Source organism: Nomascus leucogenys, chromosome 4 (assembly GCF_006542625.1).
Source record: "Nomascus leucogenys isolate Asia chromosome 4, Asia_NLE_v1, whole genome shotgun sequence".
NCBI classification, from domain to species: domain Eukaryota; kingdom Metazoa; phylum Chordata; class Mammalia; order Primates; family Hylobatidae; genus Nomascus; species Nomascus leucogenys.
The window spans coordinates 111,227,604-111,252,287 of NC_044384.1; the positions used below are offsets into that span (position 1 = coordinate 111,227,604).

The window sequence follows — 24,684 nt, forward strand, 5'->3', positions numbered from 1 at the left end:
GACCCTGTTTGCCTGGGTATCAGCAGCGGTGGCTGCAGAACAGTGGGTTTTGGTGAACCACAAATGCTGCTGCCTGATTGATCCTCTGGAAGTTTTGTCTCGAGTACCCAGCCGTGTGAGGTGTCAGTGTGCCCCTACTGGGGGGTGCCTCCCAGTTAGGCTACTCAGGGGTCAGGGACCCACTTGAGGAGGCAGTCTGCCCATTCTCAGATCTCAAGTTGTGTGCTGGGAGAACCACTACTCTCTTCAAAGCTGTCAGAGAGGGACATTTAAGTCTGCAGAGGTTACTGCTGTCTTTTTGTTTGTGCCCTGCCCCCAGAGGTGGAGCCTACAGAGGCAGGCAGGCCTCCTTGAGCTGTGATGGGCTCCACCCAGTTCGAGCTTCCAGTCCACTTTGTTTACCTAATCAAACAACTAACTTGGCAATGGCGGGTGCCCCTCCCCCAGCCTTGCTGCCTCCTTGCAGTTTGATCTCAGACTGCTGTGCTAGCAATTAGCGAGATTCCATTGGCATAGGACCCTCCGAGCCAGTTGCAGGATATAATCTCCTGGTGTGCCGTTTTTTCAGCCCATTGGAAAAGCACAGTATTAGGGTGGGAGTGACCCGATTTTCCAGGTGCCGTCTGTTATCCCTTTCTTTGACTAGAAAAGGGAATTCCCTGACCCCTTGCGCTTCCTGGGTGAGGCGATGCCTTGCTCTGCTTCGGCTCGTGCACGGTGCACTGCACCCACTGTTCTGCACCTACTGTCTTGCACTCCCCAGTGAGATGAACCCGGTACCTCAGTTGGAAACGCAGAAATCACCCGTCTTCTGTGTCGCTCACTCTGGGAGCTGTAGTCTGGAGCTGTTCCTATTTGGCCATCTTGGCTCCTCTCCCCGGGTTTCTGTTTTTTAACTTTTGTTCTGATTTTCTAGATTGGCCCTGTCCAACATGGTAGCCACTAGCCACATGTGGTTATTTACATTCAGATTAACTAAAATTAAAAAATCAGTTCCCTCCATGCAGTAGCCACATTTCAAGTTCTCAATAGCCACATGTGGCTAGTGGCCACCGTACTGGTCACTGAAGATATAGACCATTACCCTCATTACACAAAGTTCTATTAGACAGCACTGCCCTAGATTATGTTTGTCATTGTTATTATAGAGGGTTTACTTTTTGGAATTTATTGAGGTATTCTTTGTGATTTGGTATAAAGTCAATTTTTTATTGAGGTATTCTTTGTGATTTGGTATAAACTCCATTTTTATAAATGGTCCATTGATACCTGGAAAGAGTGAATAATCTATAAAGCATAAAGTTAGATAAACACCTTAATTAAGGCTTAACAGTTACACTATTCAATTCTCTAATTTATATTTATTTATGGGTTATTTGGGCTGCCAAAGGCTGATAAGGGAGTTTTAAAGTCACCAACCATTGCACCATAAATTGTGTTGCTCTATTATCTGCCAAATCAAGAAAGGCTCGTGACTTAACTACTTTATTTTATCAGAATTTAAACATCTTTCCTCCTTGTTTCTCTCAATGCTTTTTATCTGGAATTCTCCTTTCTTTGAAAGTAATTATTTCTGCCCTATTTTGCTTTTATTAGTTTAGTAAATATTGTCTATTCCTTCATTGTTAACCTCTCCGTGTTACTTTAAGGTAATAATTTATTTTTATTTTATTTAAAAAACATATTGAGGTGAAAGCCACATAACATAAACCATTCTGAAGTGAACAATTTGGTGGCATTTAGTATGTTCACGAGGTTGTACAACTACCACTTTTATCTAGTTTCAATAAATTTCTGTCACTCTAAAGTAAAACCCCTTACTTATTAAGGAGTTTCTTCCTGTTCCCCCTTCCCACAACCTCTGGCAGCCACCAATTCATGTCCTGTCTCTATGAAAGACAATTTATTTTTAACTTTCTTTTTTGTAACCAATTCCTTCCCTGACCCTAGTGGTCTACCCTTTTAGTGTGATAATGTGCCTTTTTCTGCTCAGTGAAATAATGAGAAGGAATTAGACTTTAAAAGGTCAGGGTTAATGGCTGACCAATGAAGAGAAGGCAGTGAGTAGAGTTATTGCCATGTAATGCCTGAGAGTAACTTTTATTTCAAAAGGATGTATCCACCATTATGCCATTATGTGGTGCTTCTGTGCTCATGAGACAGGGACAATGACAGGGAGGAGGAGGAAGGGAGGAATGGGTGAAGGATAAAAGGAAACAAAATAAATTTGTCTTTGCTTCAGTCTTGTCCTCTCAGACATGATCTGCCCTCCGCTTAACTGGTATCACTGAGACAGCTTAGTTAGATGATCATTTTCTATGTAAGCAGCATCAAGCATTTGCCAAAATTTTGACATGTATGTTGGTTTTGTGAAAGCTAAATAAATCTGGGGGGTTCTCAAATCGCTAAGCTAAAGGGAAAAGTCAAGCTGAGAACTGGGTCATGCAAGCCTGCCTCTCCTTTCGGTTCCTAAATAAGATGGCTACAAGATGAAAAGCTATATGCCTCCCCCATATTTTGCCCACATGGAAATTCCTAGTGAGCTCTAGGATCTGTACCCTAAGGTGTTTCTGATAAAATTTCACCATAGTGGGGGTGGAGCCAAGATGGCCGAATAGGAACAGCTCCAGTCTACAGCTCCCAGTGTGAGCGACGCAGAAGACGGGGGATTTCTGCATTTCCATCTGAGGTACCAGGTTCATCTCATTAAGGAGTGCCAGACAGTGGGTGCAGGACAGTCGGTGCAGTGCACCATGCACGAGCCGAAGCAGGGCGAGGCATTGCCTTACTTGGGAAGCGCAAGGGGTCAGGGAGTTCCCTTTCCTAGTCAAAGAAAGGGGTAACAGATGGCACCTGGAAAATCGGGTCACTCCCACCCTAATACTGCGCTTTTCCAACAGGCTTGGAAAACAGCACACCAGGAGATTGTGTCCCGCACCTGGCTCGGAGGGTCCTATGCCCATGGAGTCTCGCTGATTGCTAGCACAGCAGTCTGAGATCAAACTGCAAGGCAGCAGCAAGGCTGGGGGAGGGGTGCCTGCCATTGCCCAGGCTTGCTTAGGTAAACAAAGCAGCCAGGAAGCTCGAACTGGGTGGAGCCCACCACAGCTCAAGGAGGCCTGCTTGCCTCTGTAGGCTCCACCTCTGGGGGCAGGGCACAGACAAAAAGACAGCAGTAACCTCTGCAGACTTAAATGTCCCTGTCTGACAGCTTTGAAGAGAGTAGTGGTTCTCCCAGCACGCACCTGGAGATCTGAGAACAGGCAGACTGCCTCCTAAAGTGGGTCCCTGACCCCCGAGCAGCCTAACTGGGAGGCACCCCCAAGTAGGGACAGACTGACACCTCACTCGGCCAGGTACTCCTCTGAGACAAAACTTCCAGAGGAATGATCAGACAGCTGAATTTGCAGTCTCACGAAAATCCACTGTTCTGCAGCCACCGCTGCTGACACCCAGCAAAACAGGGTCTGCAGTGGACCTCTAGCAAACTCCAACAGACCTGCAGCTGAGGGTCCTGTCTGTTAGAAGGAAAAGTAACAAACAGAAAGGACACCCACACCAAAAACCCATCTGTACATCACCATCATCAAAGACCAAAAGTAGAAAAACCTACAAAGATGGAGAGAAAACAGAGCAGGAAAACTGGAAATTCTAAATAGCAGAGCACCTCTCCTCCTCCAAAGGAACGCAGTTCCTCACCAGCAATAGAACAAGGCTGGATGGAGAATGACTTTGACGAGTTGAGAGAAGAAGGCTTCAGATGATCAAACTACTCCGAGCTACGGGAGGAAATTCAAACCAATGGCAAAGAAGTTAAAAACTTTGAAAAAAAAATAGATGAATGTATAACTAAGATAATCAATGCAGAGAAGGGCTTAAAGGAGCTGATGGAGCTGAAAGCTAAGTTTCAAGAACTACGTGAAGATTGCAGAAGCCTCGGCAGCTGATGCGATCAACTGGAAGAAAGGGTATCAGTGACGGAAGATGAAATGAAGCGAGAAGGGAAGTTTAGAGAAAAAAGAATAAAAAGAAACGAACAAAGCCTCCAAGAAATATGGGACTATGTGAAAAGACCAAACCTGCGTCTGATTGGTGTACCTGAAAGTGACAGAGAGAATGGAACCAAGTTGGAAAACACTCTGCAAGATATTATCCAGGAGAACTTCCACAATCTAGCAAGGCAGGCCAACATTCAGTTTCAGGAAATACAGAGAACGCCACAAAGATACTCCTCGAGAAGAGCAACTCCAAGACACATAATTGTCAGATTCACCAAAGTTGAAATGAAGGAAAAAATGTTAAGGGCGGCCAGAGAGAAAGAGAGAAAGGTCAGGTTACCCACAAAGGGAAGCCCATCAGATAACAGCAGATCTCTCAGCAGAAACTCTACAAGCCAGAAGAGAGTGGGGGCCAATATTCAACATTCTTAAAGAAAAGAATTTTCAACCCAGAATTTCATATCCAGCCAAACTAAGCTTCATAAGTGAAGGAGAAATAAAATACTTTACAGACAAGCAAATGCTGAGTGATTTTGTCACCACCAGGCCTGCCCTAAAAGAGCTCCTGAAGGAAGCACTAAACATGGAAAGGAACAACCAGTACCATCCATTGCAAAAACATGCCAAATTGTAAAGACCATCGAGGCTAGGAAGAAACTGCATCAACTAACAAGCAAAATAACCAGCTAACATCACAATGACAGGATCAAATTCACACATAACAATATTAACTTTAAATGTAAATGGGCTAAATGCTCCAATTAAAAGACACAGACTGGCAAATTGGATAAGGAGTCAAGACCCATCAGTGTGCTGTATTCAGGAAACCCATCTCACATGCAGAGACACACACAGACTCAAAATAAAGGGATGGAGGAAGATCTACCAAACAAATGGAAAACAAAAAAAGGCAGGGGTTGCAATCCTAGTCTCTGATAAAATAGACTTTAAGCCAACAAAGATCAAAAGAGACAAAGAAGGCCATTACATAATGGTAAAGGGATCAATTCAACAAGAAGAGCTAACTATCCTAAATATGTATGCATCCAACACAGGAGCACCCAGATTCATAAAGCAAGTCCTGAGTGACCTACAAAGAGACTTAAACTCCCACACAACAATAGTGGGAGATTTTAACACCCCACTGTCAACATTAGACAGATCAACGAGACAGAAAGTTAACAAGGATACCCAGGAATTGAACTCAGCTCTGCACCAAGGGGACCTAATAGACATCTACAGAATTCACCACCCCAAATCAACAGAATATACATTTTTTTCAGCACCACACCACACCTATTCCAAAATTGACCACATAGTTGGAAGTAAAGCTCTCCTCAGCAAATGTAAAAGAACAGAAATTATAACAAACTGTCTCTCAGACCACAGTGCAATCAAACTAGAACTCAGGATTAAGAAACTCACTCAAAACCGCTCAGCTACATGGAAACTGAACAACCTGCTCCTGAATGACTACTGGGTAAATAATGAAAGGAAGGCAGAAATAAAGATGTTCTTTGAAACCAACGAGAACAAAGACACAACATACCAGAATCTCTGGGACACATTCAAAGCAGTGTGTAGAGGGAAATTTATAGCACTAAATGCCCACAAGAGAAAGCAGGAAAGATCCAAAATTGACACCCTAACATCACAATTAAAAGAACTAGAAAAGCAAGAGCAAACACATTCAAAAGTTAGCAGAAGGCAAGAAATAACTAAAATCAGAGCAGAACTGAAGGAAATAGAGACACAAAAAACCCTTCAAAAAATTAATGAATCCAGGAGCTGGTTTTTTGAAAAGATCAACAAAATTGATAGACCACTAGCAAGACTAATAAAGAAGAAAAGAGAGAAGAATCAAATAGACACAATAAAAAATGATAAAGGGGATATCACCACCGATCCCACAGAAATACAAACTACCATCAGAGAATACTACAAACACCTCTATGCAAATAAACTAGAAAATCTAGAAGAAATGGATAAATTCCTTGACAAATACACCCTCCCAAGACTAAACCAGGAAGAAGCTGAATCCTGAATAGACCAATAACAGGCTCTGAAATTGAGGCAATAATCAATAGCTTATCAACAAAAAAACGCCAGGACCAGATGGATTCACAGTCGAATTCTACCAGAGGTACAAGGAGGAGCTGGTACCATTCCTTCTGAAACTATTCCAGTCAATAGAAAAAGAGGGAATCCTCCCTAACTCATTTTATGAGGCCAGCATCATCCTGATACCAAACCCTGGCAGAGACACAACCAAAAAAGAGAATTTTAGACCAATATCCTTGATGAACATTGATGCAAAAATCCTCAATAAAATACTGGCAAACCAAATCCAGCAGCACATCAAAAAGCTTATCCACCATGATCAAGTGGCCTTCATCCCTGGGATGCAAGGCTGGTTCAACATACGCAAATCAATAAATGTAATCCAGCATATAAACAGAACCAAAGACAAAAACCACATGATTATCTCAATAGATGCAGAAAAGGCCTTTGACAAAATTCAACAACCCTTCATGCTAAAAACTCTCAATAAATTAGGTATTGATGGGATGTATCTCAATATAATAAGAGCTATCTATGACAAACCCACAGCCAATATCATACTGAATGGGCAAAAACTGGAAGCATTCCCTTTGAAAACTGGCACAAGACAGGGATGCCCTCTCTCACCACTCCTATTCAACATATTGTTGGAAGTTCTGGCCAGGGCAATCAGGCAGGAGAAGGAAATAAAGGGTATTCGATTAGGAAAAGAGGAAGTCAAATTGTCACTGTTTGCAGATGATATGATTGTATATCTAGAAAACCCCATTGTCTCAGCCCAAAATCTCCTTAAGCTGATAAGCAACTTCAGCAAAGTCTCAGGATACAAAATCAGTGTACAAAAATCACAAGCATTCTTGTACACCAATAACAGACAAACAGAGAGCCAAATCATGAGTGAACTCCCATTCACAATTGCTTCAAAGAGAATAAAAATACCTAGGAATCCAACTTACAAGGGATGTGAAGGACCTCTTCAAGGAGAACTACAAACCACTGCTCAATGAAATAAAAGAGGATACAAAGAAATGGAAGAACATTCCATGCTCATGGTTTGGAAGAATCAATATCGTGAAAATGGCCATACTGCCCAAGGTAATTTATAGATTCAATGCCATCCCCATCAAGCTACCAATGACTTTCTTCACAGAATTGGAAAAAACTACTTTAAAGTTCATATGGAAGCAAAATAACCTGCATTGCCAAGTCAATCCTAAGCCAAAAGAACAAAGCTGGAGGCATCACACTACCTGACTTCAAACTATACTACAAGGCTACAGTAACCAAAACAGCATGGTACTGATACCACAACAGAGACATAGATCAATGGAACAGAACAGAGCCCTCAGAAATAATGCCGCATATCTACAACTATCTCATCTTTGACAAACCTGACAAAAACAAGCAATGGGAAAAAGATTCCCTATTTAATAAATGGTGCTGGGAAAACTGGCTAGCCATATGTAGAAAGCTGAAACTGGATCCCTTCCTTACACCTTATACAAAAATTAATTCAAGATGGATTAAAGACTTACATGTTAGACCTGAAACCATAAAAACCCTAGAAGAAAACCTAGGCAATACCATTCAGGACATAGGCATGGGTGAGGACTTCATGTCTAAAACACCAAAAGCAATGGCAACAAAAGCCAAAATTGACAAATGGGATCTAACTAAACTAAAGAGCTTCTGCACAGCAAAAGAAACCACCATCAGAGTGAACAGGCAACCTACAGAATGGGAGAAAATTTTTGCAACCTACTCATCTGACAAAAGGCTAATATCCAGAATCTACAATGAACTCAAACAAATTTACAAGAAAAAAACAAACAACCCCATCAAAAAGTAGGCAAAGGACATGAACAGACACTTCTCAAAAGAAGACATTTATGCAGCCAAAAAACACATGCAAAAATGCTCATCATCACTGGCCATCAGAGAAATGCAAATCAAAACCACAGTGAGATACCATGTCACACCAGTTAGAATGTTGATCATTAAAAAGTCAGGAAACAACAGGTGCTGGAGAGGATGTGGAGAAATAGGAACAGTTTTACACTGTTGGTGGGACTGTAAAGTAGTTCAACCATTGTGGAAGTCAGTGTGGCGATTCCTCAGGGATCTAGAACTAGAAGTACCATTTGACCCAGCCATCCCATTACTGGGTATGTACCCAAAGGACTATAAATCATGCTGCTATAAAGATGCATGCACACTTATGTTTATTGTGGCACTATTCACAATAGCAAAGACTTGGAACCAACCCAAATGTCTAACAAGGATAGACTGGATTAAGAAAATGTGGTACATATACACCATGGAATACTATGCAGCCATAAAAAATGATGAGTTCATGTCCTTTGTAGGGACATGTATGAAACTGGAAACCATCATTCCCAGTAAACTGTCGCAAGGACTTCATGTCTAAAACAAACACCAAAAGCAATGGCAACAAAAGCCAAAATTGACAAATGGGATCTAATTAAACTAAAGAGCTTCTGCACAGCAAAAGAAACCACCATCAGAGTGAACAGGCAACCTACAGAATGGGAGAACCAAACACCGCATGTGCTCACTCATAGGTGGGAATTGAACAATGAGAACACATGGACACAGGAAGGGGAACATCACACTCCGGGGACTGTTGTGGGGTGGGGAGGAGGGGGGAGGGAGAGCATTAGGAGATATACCTAATGCTAAATGACGAGTTAATGGGTGCAGCACACCAACATGGCACATAGATGCATATGTAACAAACCTGCACATTGTGCACATGTACCCTAAAACTTAAAGTATAATAAGAATTTAAAAAAAAAAGAAAAAAATATTTCACCATAGCAATGCAAATTGATAGCTTATCTTTACAGGTGCAGTCACCCCGCCCATCAGACACAAATGCATATCTGATTCTTCCCCTGCCCCATTTTTTCTATATTATCTGCTATAAAAATGCAGATTCCCTGCATTTTTCCTCTGCCGCATTTGTCTATGTCATCTGATGTAAAAAAAAAATGCAGATTCGCTGAGCCGGACAAAGGCATGAATGTCTGTTTTTCCCTACCCCCCTCTTACTTCTCAATAGCCTGCCCTTTCCCTTTTAAATTTGGAGCCCTCAAAATCATCTTCGTAGAAAGACATTGACTGTCTCCTGCGTGCACATCCTTAACTTTGGCAAATAAACCTCATAAAATGATAGAGACTTGTCTTGTTATTTTTCTCAATTGACAGTTTTTAAGCAAAAGAGCCAACAGTCCTTTCTGTATAATTTCTAGAGTTCATGCAAATTATTTACTGTCTCTTCCTTTGCTACATTTAGGAGTAGCTGCTGACTTTTTTCAGGAACACAGCATTAATGGCTAATGAAAAATTTAAGGAAGAGTGAATATGGACTGAAAACAGAATAAAAATTGTTACACCTCAACCAGACCTTAATCTTCCATTTACATATTTTTATTTCTCTTATATCAAACCTGCTTCCTACAAGGAGCTAGAGATACAGTTGGGAGGATATACCAACGTATTAAAGAGGTATATAGCAGGTAGGATGTTACTCACTTAGTTTTAGAACCCTGTCCCTACTGCTAAACGAACCCTTAATAGCAGCTACACCGTTAGGATGTCCTGATCCAACATCGAAGTTGTAAACTCTGTTGTCAATATGGATTCTAGAATGGGATTGCGCTGTTATCCCTAAGGTAATTTATTCCATTGATCAAATTATTGGGTCAATGTGTATTAACTCACTAAGACTAGTGCGGTCTTAGTTTAGGTTGTTTGGAGGTTGAATTATGCTCCAAGTTCACCCCTACCAAAATTTTTAATGCAGGGATAGTAGGCTAGGGCTTGTAGGCTTGTTTGAGTTTTTATTTGCATTAATAAATTAAAGCTCCATAGGGTTTTCTCGTCTTATTTGTTTATATCCGCCTCTTCACGAATAGGTCAATTTCACTGATTAAAAGTAAGAGACAGCTGAACCTTCGTATGACCATTCATACAAGTCCCTATTTAAGGAACAAGTGATTATGCTATCTTTGCACGGTCAGGATACCGTGGCTGTTGAACATATGTCACTGGGCAGGCAGTGATTCTAATACTGGTAATGCTAGAGGTGATGTTTTTGGTAAACAAGCGGGGTAAGATTTGCCGAGTTCCTTTTACTTTTTGTAATCTCTCCTTAGAGCATACCTGTGTTGGGTTAACAGTGTAAATAATAGGGTGCTTATTATATCGGTTATTAATATTAGGCTGTTAACTGTCAGTGGGTTATTCTGGTCTGATGTAAGCTTATGCAATAGGGAATGTCTTCATGTTACCTATATTAACATTATTGCTTCTATTAATAGATTAGTCCAGTGTGACGTTAGGAGTTCAGTAGAGTGATTGGAATTTAAGATAGTTAGATGTTGAGCTTAAACGCTTTCTTAATTGGTGGCTCTTTTTGGGCCAACTATGGTGGTAATATTTTTTACTCTCTGTAGGAAGGTTGTTTCCAAGGGTCTAAAGGGCTGTCCCTCTTTAGACTAACAGTTAAACTGACAGGGAGATTAAGTACTTCTGTCGGTAAGTTTAAAGCTGAACTAAGATTCTATCTTGGACAACCAGCTATCAACAGGCTTGGTAGGCTTGTCACCGCTACTCATGAATCTTCCCACTATTTTGCCACATAGGTGAATGTGTTCTTTCAGCTGTTCTTGGGTAGTTCGTCTGGTTTTGGGGGACTTGGCTAAAGTTCTCTGTGTATAGTTATTTCTAGTTAATACATTATGCAGAAGGTATAAGGGCTTGTCTTTGCTTTTTAGTGCTTGATACAGTTCTTTCATCTTTCCCTTACTGTACTATGTCTATTGTGCCAGGGTAAAAATTTCTATCGCCTATACTTTTGTCTAAGGTAAATGGTTTAAGATAGTTGATAATATTTTTAGCAAGGTTTGGGGCTAGAGTTGGCTCAAAGTGATTAGGTCATGATGAAATCTTCTGGGTGTAAGCCGGATGCTTTGGGTTAAGCTACATTTTGGTATGTCCAAGCGCAATTTCCAGTACACTTACCATGTTACGACTTATTTCCTCTATACTTGCGTAGAAAGTTATTAGTAATAGTGATTTCTACAGTAACATTTGAGGAGGGTGACCAGTGGTGTGTGTGTGCTTCATGGCCTTATTCAAGCAAGCACTCTGCTCTTGGTTTACTGCTAAATCCACCACCCAGTCGAATCCAACAGACCATAAGACCATAAGACCATGGAGGAAGGATACTTTTTGGGGGTTCTGATGTGGGAGCTACAGAAAGAAAGGCTGCAGAATGGAGGTACCATCAACAGTGAAAGCGTTGAACATTAAGACAGAGATGACATTTACCATCAAATCCTTGGTGGGGCCTTTCCTTTCCTTAGTCCTGTTTGTTGAGGAGCCTTGGAGAATGAAGTTGTGGTTAAATGTTTTAATGGTAGTCACTGAAGATGTCTCAATTTTTTCAGCTAAAAAGAAATGGGAAAAAATGTTACCCAGAAGATGGACTGATTGTTAAGGAAAAAACAAGGTGGTCAGATTACTCAGACTTTTGTTCTAGACTTGGAATCTCATTCCTGTACTGTGTTTGATTGACTATGGGATCTTTTTGTTTTGTGTTTATTTTTGTGATGGACAAATAAGTCAGGGCGTCATTGATAGCTTTCTGTGGAACGATAGCTTAGAGATAACCCAGTACAGTTCATAAATACATATGGGCAGTCCTGAAATAGAAAAGGTTCTAAAACTTGCAAATTTTTACAACTTTGGAGCCAAAAGAATCTGATTATAAAACCTGACCTGAACTGACATGAGGCCATTTAATGTTGTTGTCCATCTCATGGAGTGCAAATGTTCTTGTGCTCTGCTGTAAGGATATTAATGTGTTTGATTTTCAGATGCTGCCTAGATGCCATGGGGGGTGTTAAGAAATATACAGCACATGTGCTATATTACCTTTCTAATGCCCAAGAAATTATGAAGCACATATGGACCCAAGGGTTTCAAATAAAGGACTGTGAATCTGTGATAAATTTTGACTGCATACAGTTTTGTAGATTATAAACATTCAATAAATGTTTGTTAAATGATCAATAGCAGAACCAAGGCCCAAATGCACATTTTTGGACTTTCTACTCCTCTGATTTGTAAATCTAAATTTCTAGTTTGGCATCACCCTTTTGTGGCTTCTGAACCCAGGGCATTTGTTGAAAATGTCCATTAGATAAAGGCGACCTGATTGGCATTGCCAGAATCCTTTCTAGATTGGACACTGTGGCAGATACTTTTGGTGTTCTGTTCACTTCTCTTTGACAGTCACCATTCCAGCATATTCCAACAGATCCTACAGCAAGTACCACCACTCTGTCTTGGCTCATGCATGGGGCAGGTCAGAAGTACCAGGGAGTTAATGCCCCTAGAAATAACTCTCAGCCAGAGATGGATGGGAGTTTTAGAACAAATATCCCATCTCCCTGCCCTTTGGGCAGAAAACTCTGAGGTGCAGCCAACATTGTCTCCCAGAGGTCACCAGGAGGACTAAGCCTTATTTGCCCAAAGAAATAACTCCTAATTCAAGTTCCCTGTATTGATTGACTTAATTTCTTTCTCTGAATCATTTGTCTTCTTCTCTGGCAGTGCACCTTCCAAACAAGCTATTTTCACTCCAATCCTTGTCCCAGGGTTTGCTTCTGGGGGGACCCAAATCAAGATAGACAAGAGCAATTCTGTGTGAGAACGTGAGAACGCTCCATTAGATCTAATTCTCAAACTCAGGTCTCTGTGTTACCCAAAGTAAATGATTCAGGCTTAATTTTTTGGTAGCTTTGTGGTTTTAATTTAGCATACCTTTCACCGGTGGAGCAGGCAGTTTCCTCCTTTGCTGCCTTGATGTATCTATGGTTTGTACCTACAAACAGAACACAATGAGCAATATACCTTTGCAGAGCCAAAGATATTTTATCTTCTAAATTTTCCAAGCCATGTAACATTCCAACAGAGGGAGAAAGGGACAAACACACCTGGGTCCTTTGCTTCTGATCCCGTCTTCTTGTGAAGCGCACACATGGTGCTATGTTTAATCCTGCAATGGTCAGGGCTGAAATGCGGCTCTCAATATCAGAAATCTTAAAGCAACAGAAAGACAAGATTGGCAGGGAGAAAATACGGAAGGGGAAAGTATTTCTTAAAAGCGTTAAGAATTTATAAAGACAAATCTGCTTTGATGTATGCTCATTCATTCATTCAACTTCTACCAAACACTTCTCTATCTAGTGTGTAGCAAGAAAATAAAACACAGGCCTTTCTTTATAAATTTAAATTTCTAGTTTGTTAGCTCCAGAGCATGTCAACAATCCTGTCAGAGTATGTCTGGGGATAAATGAAAGCCCGGGGACATGATGGGGACCCTGGCCCAGCGCCACCTGGCTCAGCATGGGGGTGAGGAGTGGTCAGGGAAGTCATAGGATTTATATGTCCTGTCATAGTCATTTATATGTCCCGCTTTCTTCTTCTATAACTTCATGAATCCAAAACCACAGCACCAGGTTTTAGAAGGGAGGCCTAGCAGCCCCCGGTTCAAGTCCATCTCCTCCATTAAGAAGCCAACCAGCCTTGAGAAACTCTCTCCCCTCTTTGGGCATCACTTTCCTGATTTGTAACATGGGAAGGTCAAGAGAGAGCTCAGATTTTCTTCCAGCAGAGTCTGAATGCAGAAATGGAAAGTAAGAACCCACTTAGTGCCCAGAGAGAACCCTGGTCCTCCCCTGTCTCCAGAAATGAAGATATTGTCCCTGCTCTTAGAAAAGGGCATTATTATGTGCCAGGAACCATGCTAAGTGTTTTAAATAAATGAACTCATTCATGTCTCAAAATAATTCTATGAAGTAAGTACCATTATCTTGGTTTCACAGATAAGGAAACTGGCTCACAGGGATAAGTGATACACCCATCATCTCACAGCCAATCTGGGCAGTGCATGGAATTCATGTCAGTGGCCATGCTCTTGTCACATTTCCACAGTCTGAGAGGATGTGCCAACATCCAGCATGGGGGACGCTGGAAAAGGCAGGGAAAGGCTAGCAGAGTCAAGGGAAGAGGTCAAGATTCTGCTGAGTTGGTACATTCTGAGTGTTGTTAGGGAATCAAACAATAAGCTGATGGTAGACCCCAGCCAGTGTGTGTGTGTGCTCCACACATGAGGTCTCCATTGCCTCCCAGCCCTCCACAATTCTGTGCTACTCAAGACAAATTTGAATTCTGCTGTCATTTACTGAGGGCTTCTTTGAACAACGTCTACTGTGATAGGAGCTATAGGAGGTACACAGAAAGATTGAAGGGTCAGCAAATTTGGAAGATGCATCCCCTACCCCTGAGGGGTGGCAGTCATGGTCAGAAAAGGAGAAGGAGGTAGGTGAAGGCCAAGTCTGTGGCAGCTGGTAAGAGAATACAAGCTACTCAGTAGCCAGCCCCAGAAGGCGCCACTTGAGTCCTGCCCTTCCTGGTCGCCAGATGCCTTTCTGTTCTTAATCTTCAAATTTCACATTAAGAACTACATTCTTTTGGTTTATGAACCAATAAATTGCACAAGCCTCTGAGAAAAGTTGCAGGCTAAGCTTTTACCAGTCATAAGCAACTGGTGTGGATTAGATGCTCACATTCTTCCCTGGAAGTAGTTTTGATGGAGGGCCTTGCTCAGAGGGCCCTGGGAAAGACAAGGTCAATGGGAACGCAAGCTGCTGACCTCTTCATTTGTGGACTATCAGGTTCTGGAATTAAGAAAGGGCTAATTTTTCAAGTTTCAGTCCTTAGGACAAAGGACAAAGAAAGAGGAGGCTACTGAGGGCTGATTTTGCCTGTATCTTATCTCTCTATGTAATTATGTCCCACTTCTAGAACTGCACGTCCAAGGAGCTATACATTTGCTAGAAGGGGATGACCAGTTCAGCTCTGAGTTTCCTGGGAGCCAAAGCCAAGAGCTCCATGTCCACAAGATCGAAGACCAAGTACTCAGAAGAACAGCTTTTCCTGACACGAGGAGTTAAGAGAAGCTTTCTCCAGGAACCCTCATAGAGACAACCTTGCATGAGGCAGTGGACAGCACCCTTAGCATGCTCCACAAGGGTCATTCTGCAGTCTCTTTCAGCACTGGATAACGGCACTCTGTCTCAAAGGTAGACTCTAAGTTGATAGCATCCTTAGACTCTGTCCTAATATCACCAAGAACACAATTTAGCATATGTACCCTCCTCAATGGGCACCCTCCTACCATCCTGCAAGAAATCCTCTGTGAGACTAGATTTTGGATGAGAACAGACAACAGGGAGTTGGAGGCTTCATTCTCTGGCACCAGTTAGCCTGGTGGGGAGAATTTCCGCATGCCTGGAGGTGCAGTAGAGATAATCCACAAAGCTGAAGGCAGGGTCAACAACCTCCCATGCAAGTTAAGCACACCTAGGCAAGTGCGTGTATGCCTGAGGGCAGGACCAACACATTTCCCAAGAAACCACAGAGCACAGACTGGTTAAGAATGTGGGCTGTTTGGCACGGTGGATCACGCCTGTAATCCCAGCACTTTGGGAGGCCAAGGCTGGTGGATCACTTGAGATGAGGAGTTTGAGACCAGCCTGACGAATGTGATGAAACCCCGTCTCTACTAAAAATACAAAAATTAGCAGGACGTGGTGGTACATGCCTGTAATCCCAGCTACTCGGGAGGCTGAGGCAAGAGAATCACTTGAACCCAGGAGGCGGAGATTGCAGTGAGCCAAGATTGTGCCATTGCATCCCAGCCTGGGTGACAGAGTGAGACTCTGTCTCAAAAGAAGAAAAATAGTGTGGTCTATGAGGTCACAAAATTTGGATTAAAATCCCAGTTTTATCACTTTCTAGGTATTTGAACTTGGGTAAATTTCCTCAGATATAAAAGGAGAATAGTAGCAGTAGCTCACTTATGGGGTTGCTGAAAAAAATAAATACAATAATGTGGTAAACCATTAAGGACAAATACCTAGTACAAAATAATGCTCACAGAACATTCGGAATTATTGATAACATTATTGTAATATTTAAAAATAAATGAAAAATTAATAGGCACACATTTAAACACATGGAAAATGGACATTTGGAACTCTAGAGTTTTCTGCCATAAAACATGGCTCCAATAATTTAAGTCTAGAAAAATGTGGAAGGAGGAATAACTATCCAATAAAGAGGGAATAATTATCCAATAAAATCCTCCCAAACACCCATAAATATTACTTCCTGCAAAATCATTCAAGAAGTATTTGCTACACAATGTAACAGAAAACAAATGATTTGATTCTACTTTATATAACTTTGACAATAAATTAAGTCTTGGGTGAAATTTATGGAAAATAATTTTTTTTTGAGGAGAATTGCTGTTCAGCCATTCTTACTGATAATAGTCAACAGGGCCATCTATCTGATGAGCTCATTTCTAGTTCACAGCATTGACCCATCCACAGAGTGGAGAATTGTGCCCTTTCATTCTCTAGAGTGGTTAATGATGTCAGGAGTTGTATTTTTGACTCAATAAAGTGAAAATATTTACTTTTAAAATAATTATCACCTAAGAGTGTCATCTTCTCTGTGAAATGAAAATAAAATCTCGGGACCCCCAATTCACTATGCCAAAAGGGAGAAGTTTGGAAGCTGAGTCACAACCCGCTCCCCGCTGCCCCCCAAAACTGCCTTTCCTTTTGTTCCTAAACTGATAGCTACAGATAGAAGGCCACATGTCTTCACAGCTTCCATCACCCTGACAATGTAAATTAATAGCTTATCTTCATGGGTTACAGGACAAGAGGAGACTAGAAATTGTCCCCTCGGCCGGGCGCGGTGGCTCACGCTTGTAATCCCAGCACTTTGGGAGGCCGAGGCGGGTGGATCACGAGGTCAGGAGATTGAGACCACGGTGAAACCCCGTCTCTACTAAAAATACAAAAACTTAGCTGGGCGTGGTGGCGGGCGCCTGTAGTCCCAGCTACTCGGAGAGGCTGAGGCAGGAGAATGGCGTGAACCCGGGAGGCGGAGCTTGCAGTGAGCCGAGACTGCGCCACTGCACTCCAGCCTGGGCGACAGAGCAAGACTCCGTCTCAAAAAAAAAAAAGAAATTGTCCCCTCATCCACCTGAAAATAAATGCATATTTGACTGCTTCCTCTACTCTCTGTTTACTTTTACTTTATCTTATGTAAAGCACAGATTTACTGAGTGCAAGATGAATACATAATTGATCATTCCCTTTACCCCTCCTTTTCATGTGCAATGGGCAGATTCACAAGAATGTCACCAAACCCTCCCTCTTTCCCTCCATCCCTTTCCACTCCTGCCCACTTTTCCCCTTTAAATATTGAAACCCTCAAAATCCTCTTTGGAAAAAGTACGAGCCACAGATCCTACTGTGGTTTCTGTCTCTTTTTTTCTGGGTGCCTCCTAAATCTTGGCCAAAAAGAAAAAAAAAACCCTCTAAAATGACTGAGACTCACTTCAGTCATTTTCTTTGATTTATGTCTCTATCCAGATATGGTTTTATTGACCACAGTTCTCCCAATGATTCAGTTTTAAGATGCAGGATCTGTCGCAGGGGCTTACACCTGTAATCCCAGCACTTTGGGAGGCCGAGGTGGGTGGATCGCCTGAGGTCAGGAGTTTGAGACCTGTCTGGCCAACATGGTGAAACCCCGTCTCTACTAAAAATCCAAAAAAAAACCAAAAACAAAAACAAAAAAAACTTAGCTGGGTGTGGTGGCATGCACTTGTAATCCCGGTTACTTGGGAGGCTGAGGCGGGGAATTGCTTGAACCCGGGAGGTGAATGTTGCAGTGAGCCAAGATCATGCCACTGTACTCCAGCCTGGGTGACAGAGCGAGACTCTGTCTCAAAAAAAAAAAAAAAAAAAAATCAGCAAACCAGGGGTCTATACTGAAGTTAAGCTGCAGAGACCAGTGTCTCTCAAACTTGAGTAACACATGGAGCCCTTTTTTTTTTTTTTTTTTTTTTTTTTGAGATGGAGTCTCACTCTGTTGCCTAGGCTGGAGTGCAGTGGTGCGATCTTGGCTCACTGCAAGCTCCGCCTCCCAGGTTCACGCCATTCTCCTGCCTCAGCCTCCTGAGTAGCTGGGACTACAGGCACCCACCACCATGCCCGGCTAATTTTTTGTATTTTTAGTAGAGACAGGGTTTCACCGCGTTAGCCAGGATGCTCTCGATCTCCTGACCTCGTGATCCACCCGCCTCAACCTCCCAAAGTGCTGGGATTACAGGTGTGAGCCACTGTGCCTGGCCCACATGGAGCCCTTTTAAAGAAAAGAATTGTCATGGGTCCCAAGAATATATCTATAGACCCTAGTTTGAAAATCAGTGGCTTAATCCATGGTCAATTTTGATTTACGGAGTCAAAGGCTACGGGATATCTATGAAAACTTCAAACAGCCATGTTCACAAAGTTATAGAGACTATGTCAATCAGTTCTTCAATAGCCGTATCTAAATCCTGCCTGCTCCTCATGAAAAATATTGTCCTGAGAAATCTATGCTTCTAAGTTCCTTCATTTGTTCACCCCATTTTTATTGTGTGCTAAATCTGTGCCAGGTGTTGTGCTAGGCACTGGAGTTACATGTTAAGCCACACAGCTATAGTTCTATTCTCATGGAGCTTTCAGTCTATAATGGGGAATATTACTTAATAATATTACTTAATAAGTTATCAACAATGTGACCAGGGTCAGAAAAGGATGGTCTTGGAGTAGAATGGAAACCTGTATAGTAGAGAGACCTATGTATGGGTCGGGACATTTCTCAAAGAGGAAACTGGTTTAAGGTTTAAAGGGCAGTCCAATATATTATCAAGACTTTAATTTGGCGGAGAAGAGGACTACACTTTTAAAGGGAGAATTTGGTGGAATCCATCTGGAAGGACCGTATCCATGCAAACATGCTGGAGATGATGGGAGCTGATAGATACAATGGCTTTAAAGTGATTCTTGTAGAACATGGGGCTCCGTTTCATCCTGCAGGACCCATGTGGGCAGAGATGAGAGTTCTCACCTGGAGTTCAGCATGATGGACTTGGGCTGCAGCCGTGGCCACCTGGTCCTCCAGATCCGCCAGATGGGTCTCATCAGTGCCGCTGTGGATGCAGCGGGCGGCATCTTCCAGCTCAGTCAGCTGGCTCTCCAGTCCATACACAGTGCCTGCTGCCAGGTATACCTGTAGAGAGAGTGCTGCATTTGAGTTCATGTCTGCAGACCTGGGACTGGTTGGGGTCCCTTGAGGGGACCCCAGCAATTCAGGGGAGTGAGAGAACTGGGCTTAACATTGCAGGGGGGATGTTATTTTTATAACATTTATAAACATTCTTCACACTTCAATGTGTGAGGTCTTGACACCCCTCACTGTCAACCACACCTTCCCTTTCCCACAAACTTTCCTGTAAGAAACAGCATTTTAAAGTTGCTTTTGTTCAAATAGTACAAAATACATGACATCAGCTATGCAAATTGTGTATTGGTCTAGTGACTATAAAAATGACTATAAAGAAAAAACAAAGAGAAAAACTCATGATGGAGCTTTGCCAACATAATTTTTGGTTGGCATTTAGTAATTGAGAAAAAAATGAGAAAACAAGAAAGAGGGGAAATAATTTAAAATAATTACAAATTTTGAGTGAATTCTGATTAATTAGCTTCTGCGTGCTTCAACGAGGTTAAGGGAATTAAAATAAACCTGAAGTTTGTAGTAGAAAAATATTTCTTAGAAAATAGTGTGATGTTAAGAGAAGCATGTATCTATTTATCTGTCAATTAGGACAATTGTTGAGAGCTATTAAAAATAAGAGAGCAAGTCTGATAAAGAAATTTAAGAAAAAGAAACATTTTTTACTTACAAGTTTATAAGGTTATTCCCATAAAAGTGAGCAAGGTAAAATCCTTGAAATAATTCAGACTAAGGGATGTGGGCCAGGGTGAATGAAACAAATACGCCCTCACCCTAATCAATAATGTGATGAAGCAACCAATAACACAAGAAATGAGATGTATCTAAAGAAAGTAATTACTTAAAGAGAGGTTCTTGAGGTTTAATCAACATATATAAAATCCTAAACCTGTAATCACAGCAATTTAGAGTTGATTTGAATGAAACACCTGGCCAAGACTTTAACAGTTTCCTTAACTTGAGTTAAAGCTATAGCAGAGTTGAAGATGAGTCAAGAGCTCAGGTATACTAGTCATGCACTTTTTTTTTTTTTTTTTTTTTTACACTTAGTGACGCTGTGTTGGTGAGGGAAAGAAGCCTGAGATGTTCCCACTCTGTCAATTCCTTGGCATGATTCACTCATCTGTTTTAAAACTGGCAATTTTACAAAACATTTCAAGGTGGAGCAAAGGCAGGTACAGGTTTGATGAAAGCAAATTTGTGCATCATCATAGGCATAATTACCTGGGCTGTGGGAGCTTTCAGCAGTGACTGGTACAGAAGATGTCACATCAAATGATTCACAGTCATACAGGGGCCATGAATCAAATGTCTGATGGGAATTGCCACACTTCAGTTTATCTTTTGTTTTATATTTCTTTATTATATGCTGAATATGTAATTCTGTTTCATACAGAGAAATTCTGTTTCTAAGAGATCTTCACAATTTAATCTTAGCCATTTATTTTTGTTTTTAAAGCAAGAAATGATTATTGTCAAATGAAAGAAATGATAAGTATTTCAAAGGTATTTGAGTGAAGAAATTATTCAAATAATGTATCCCAAAATTTCTCAAATTGAAAAACTTCCCTTTAGAGGGTAAAAAAATAATTGGGGGTGGGGAAAAGGGGGAGCAACAGAGAGAGAGGTTTGAAGTTTATCATACTTTTTTTATACTTTTCCCTATCTACACCAAAAAAGTAAATTTATTTTAATAAGATAATTTAAAATATAAATCTACAGTTTTACACAATGAAACAACATTTGGAGTTATTTAAGTGAAATGAAATAATTTAAGCATGGCAATGGTTAAACATAACTTGACATAACTAAGGTCTTGGAACCTTGATTTTAGCAGAAACATGCAAAACTCAATGTCATCATACCCTGGGATGTGCTTCAACCTGATTGCTATTTACATCTTCAACGTGTTCATTCACTAATCCTCCTTTTTTTTTTTTTTCTGCCAAGACAAAGCAAGATGAAAAAGCTCCAAGCCCTCAGCAAGGCCAGAATGTTCATGTTTTACTCTGTGTTCACTAAAAGCCTACTTTCCTGGCACCAGGAGGCAGAAGAGATTTAGTGGTTTGGCACTGATACTGGCTGAACAGGAATTTACAGCAAAAGTGATGGTGCCTAAAGGACTGGAGGAGGATAATGATGATGATGGGGATGATGATGATGATGATGATGACAGCATTAATTTATTGAGCCAGTGGCTAAGCCAAGGATTTTATGTGACTTATATATGCTTATAGCAACCCTTGAGGTAGAGACTATTATAATCACTGTGTTCAAGATGAGAATTTTTATGTTCTAGGAAGGTTTAGTGACTTTTTGAGGTCTCACAGCTGGGGACTGGTGGAGCCTAGAAGTGATCTCAGGAGGGCTGAAGCTAGTTCCCTTGCCCTTATCCTCTTTGCCCTATGATGCTGTGATAATCTCAGTTGGAATGTTATAACATTTTGCATTTCAGATTTTAACATAAAGGTACTAGAGTTACTATGGTTATAGATGGATATGATATTGGCTTTGTTGCTGGCTTGAAATAACAAAAGGTAACATGCTATATGATGAAAATATTATTCTAGCTTTATAAAACATAACCCATTTGAAAAATGTTCACTTGGACTTGCTTGGCAAGTTAAGGTCCACTTTTGGTGAGAACTATGGTTACCATGTCTGAGTAATCTATGACCCCTTCAAATTCTAGTCATTGGTGCCTATGATTGCATTCACTGGCTCTTGGTTCAACAAGGCTTTCTCAAAGTGGTTCAAGGAATAAGAATAGGTGTTTCTTTAATGAAACACCTATTTGTGATTAAATTCTCTAGAATAAAGAGTGTTAAACAGATTTCTTTACTGCAGGTCTTCTCAGAGGCTTTAATGTACTAATGTGGATCTCAATTTTCCTAGAAAGAGTATGCAAGCTTCCCAGACTTATTTGACCTTAGAGCATCTTGTTGGATTTGGCTTCCAGGAATTATACTTTAGGGGACCAATATATTTCTTTCCTTGCTCCCTGAGGGCAGAGAACCACCTGAGTAACCACGATCATCTCCGCAAGTTCTAGTGCTACATGCTCTTTTGTGCTGTGAGGGTTGTAGGAGAACTTTGAGAAAGAGGACCAACATCCTCTGCATGGACCTGGATTCAGTGGCAGAGCTGGGCTCCCTGTAGTGCAGGTCTACTGTGTCTGCTGCCACTGGTTGTATACTCCATGGGCAATGTGGGGCGGAGCTAAAAGGGAAGTTGGGTTTGCCCTCCGCTCCCTCTGAGGCTGGGGATTATGGGTTACTTACAACCCTGCATACATCCTCAAGGTGGCAGTCCTACTATTCACACCACGGGTCTGAGAATGCTTATGCTAGTCGTTCTCTGTTGACCTTCTAGGTCCATTTTCTATCCTTCTTTGTCCTGCCCTGTTCCCTGGGAAGCCGACCTATTTGGACTTCATCACCAGGGCTTCCTGGCTGTCTGGGATGGGTTTGGCCAGTGGAGATACCACTGTCTAGGGCTGGTAACAGCTTCCTTTTATTGCTATTATTCCACCCTCAGCATCCCTTAACCTTGCCCACACCTGAGTTAACAGCCCCTTTCATGAAACTCTCCTCTTCCAGCCAGACCCCAACAGGTACAGCGGAGCTCTTCACAGCAAGAGTTTAAAATACCTAGAGACCAAGGCATTGAGCCCAAGGAAGTGAGCCGCCATTGCGTGCTGCTGTGGAGGCTGGGATTAGTCCTAGGTTGTTTCTGCCTTTAGGGGAGACCGGAGCTGATTTCACAACACTAATGCCAGATAGCAGGTGAGGAGTGTCAAAGCTGAGAGACAAGATAATTCTCAAATACCCATGCCCTCTGCTAATTAAGGGGGTTAAGGCAGTTTGTGAAAACAGGAGATTGGATATATAAATGCTAATGTTTCTTTATCTTATGTAGCTCTGAAACCTTCAGAAGTATTTTTTTTTCCTTTTTTCCCGTTTTGCTCAGGACCTGTTGTGTCCCTCAAGGAAAGAGATGCCACAGTAAAGCCAATCTGAGGTCCTGGGGAGATCCTTTCTCTCCCTCCCCATTACAAAAGCCACACAGGCGAAGCCTAGTGTAACTGGGCAGAGCTGGGAGTCTTCAGAAGTATTTTTAAAGGTGAACATTCTCAACCAAATGTTCTTTTGTTCCCCCCTGAGTCCTGTCCTGCGGTAACCAATGTTCAGGATGTGAGAATAGTGTCACTGTTTCTATTTCTGACAGTCCCTAGGTTCCCCAGCACAAAGGAGAACAGTGGAGGAGTGCAGGACTGTTCTTTATTCTGCAGACCAACAAAAGCCATGATTTAATGAGATCAGCTGCGCCCAGAGGACAGTTTAAGAATGACCCTGGCTTCTCCCACTGCTCAGCTGAATTCCATCCGGGAGCAGCAGAGCCAGGCAATGCACCCAAGGCTCTGTGATCTGTTGAATTAAAGAGATGAAGAAGAGTCATCCCTTCCCTGACTCAAAAGCCCACAAATTCAAAAGAATATAGATGGGGTTTCTTCTGAGGTGAAATTTAAAAAGCCGAAGGATGGGGGAAGGGAAGGAGGAGGAAGAAGGCAGTTAACTCTTTGGGAACAGGAGAGGCATGAGAGGTACAGAAGAGGGGAGCAGTCACCTACAGACTGGGCCTTCCAGCCATGGTCCCTGCTGGGGCTTCTGACATCTTCAGTCTGTCAGTGGATGTATTTTAAATAGAAACTGTTAATGAACCCAAAGGAAAAAAAAACATAACTTACAATTAAAGGATCTTACAAGATGAAAACTCCAATAAGGCCATTGCATTCTTTTCAACATGGTCCTTGGAGGTAAAAATAAAAGGGCAGGATATCTTTGTTTTAAGTGTGCTATGAGAACTGACCATTGTCATTTAAACCAGATATTTCACACACTGTTTTTTTTGATACCATACTTTGTAAAAAATACATTTGTTTGCTACTGAACCATGTCTTTAACCTTTTCAATTCTGTGTGCCCAGGATCAGGGCCATTTCAGGACTCAGCTATGTTAGAGACACATTTAAAGAACAAGAGACCCTGTGCATGAGAAGTCAAGCAGTTCTTTTTAAAAGGGGCTTCATTCCTCTGGTGTAGTCATACATCAGCTAAACGTTCACTAAGTGCTTCCTCTGTGTCAGGCTCTGGGTGGTGGACTGGGGCTAGGCTACAGAAATAAAAGGTGGTAAACCCTGTTCTGCAGGAATTTATATATCTCGTTCCCAGTCTGGGGGTGATTTTGCCCTGCCCCAAACCCCTAACATTTGACAATGTCTAGAGACATTTTTGACTGTCATACTGGGAGGGTGCTGCTGCTGGCAGCTAGTGGGTAGAGACCAGGGGTGCTGCCAAGTATCCTGTGCACAGGACAGCCCCCACACA

The 24,684-nt window shown here is 41.8% G+C and overlaps 1 protein-coding gene, 1 long non-coding RNA gene and 1 other non-coding gene across 7 annotated transcripts in view; 1 reads left to right on the forward strand and 2 right to left on the reverse strand.

Moving 5' to 3' along the window:
• The window catches only part of MYRIP (myosin VIIA and Rab interacting protein), a 460,077-nt gene that overhangs the window by 9,742 nt on the left and 425,651 nt on the right, over positions 1–24,684 (reverse strand). For all 5 annotated transcript variants that reach the window (XM_030812079.1, XM_030812078.1, XM_030812077.1 and 2 more), the window contains 4 exons: positions 19,131–19,292; positions 13,085–13,189; positions 12,912–12,972; positions 11,415–11,533 (listed from right to left, as the gene is read on the reverse strand). In XM_030812079.1, the coding sequence (XP_030667939.1) occupies positions 11,415–11,533; positions 12,912–12,972; positions 13,085–13,189; positions 19,131–19,292 (447 nt within the window). The remainder of the gene's footprint in view (positions 1–11,414; positions 11,534–12,911; positions 12,973–13,084; positions 13,190–19,130; positions 19,293–24,684) is intronic.
• On the forward strand, positions 455–11,298 carry LOC115834806. The gene is made up of 3 exons (XR_004029778.1): positions 455–465; positions 5,173–5,175; positions 10,803–11,298. It is a non-coding gene; the product is annotated as an uncharacterized LOC115834806 (long non-coding RNA).
• Positions 23,269–23,402, reverse strand: LOC115834957. Its single transcript, XR_004029939.1, has one exon. It is a non-coding gene; the product is annotated as a small nucleolar RNA SNORA64/SNORA10 family (small nucleolar RNA).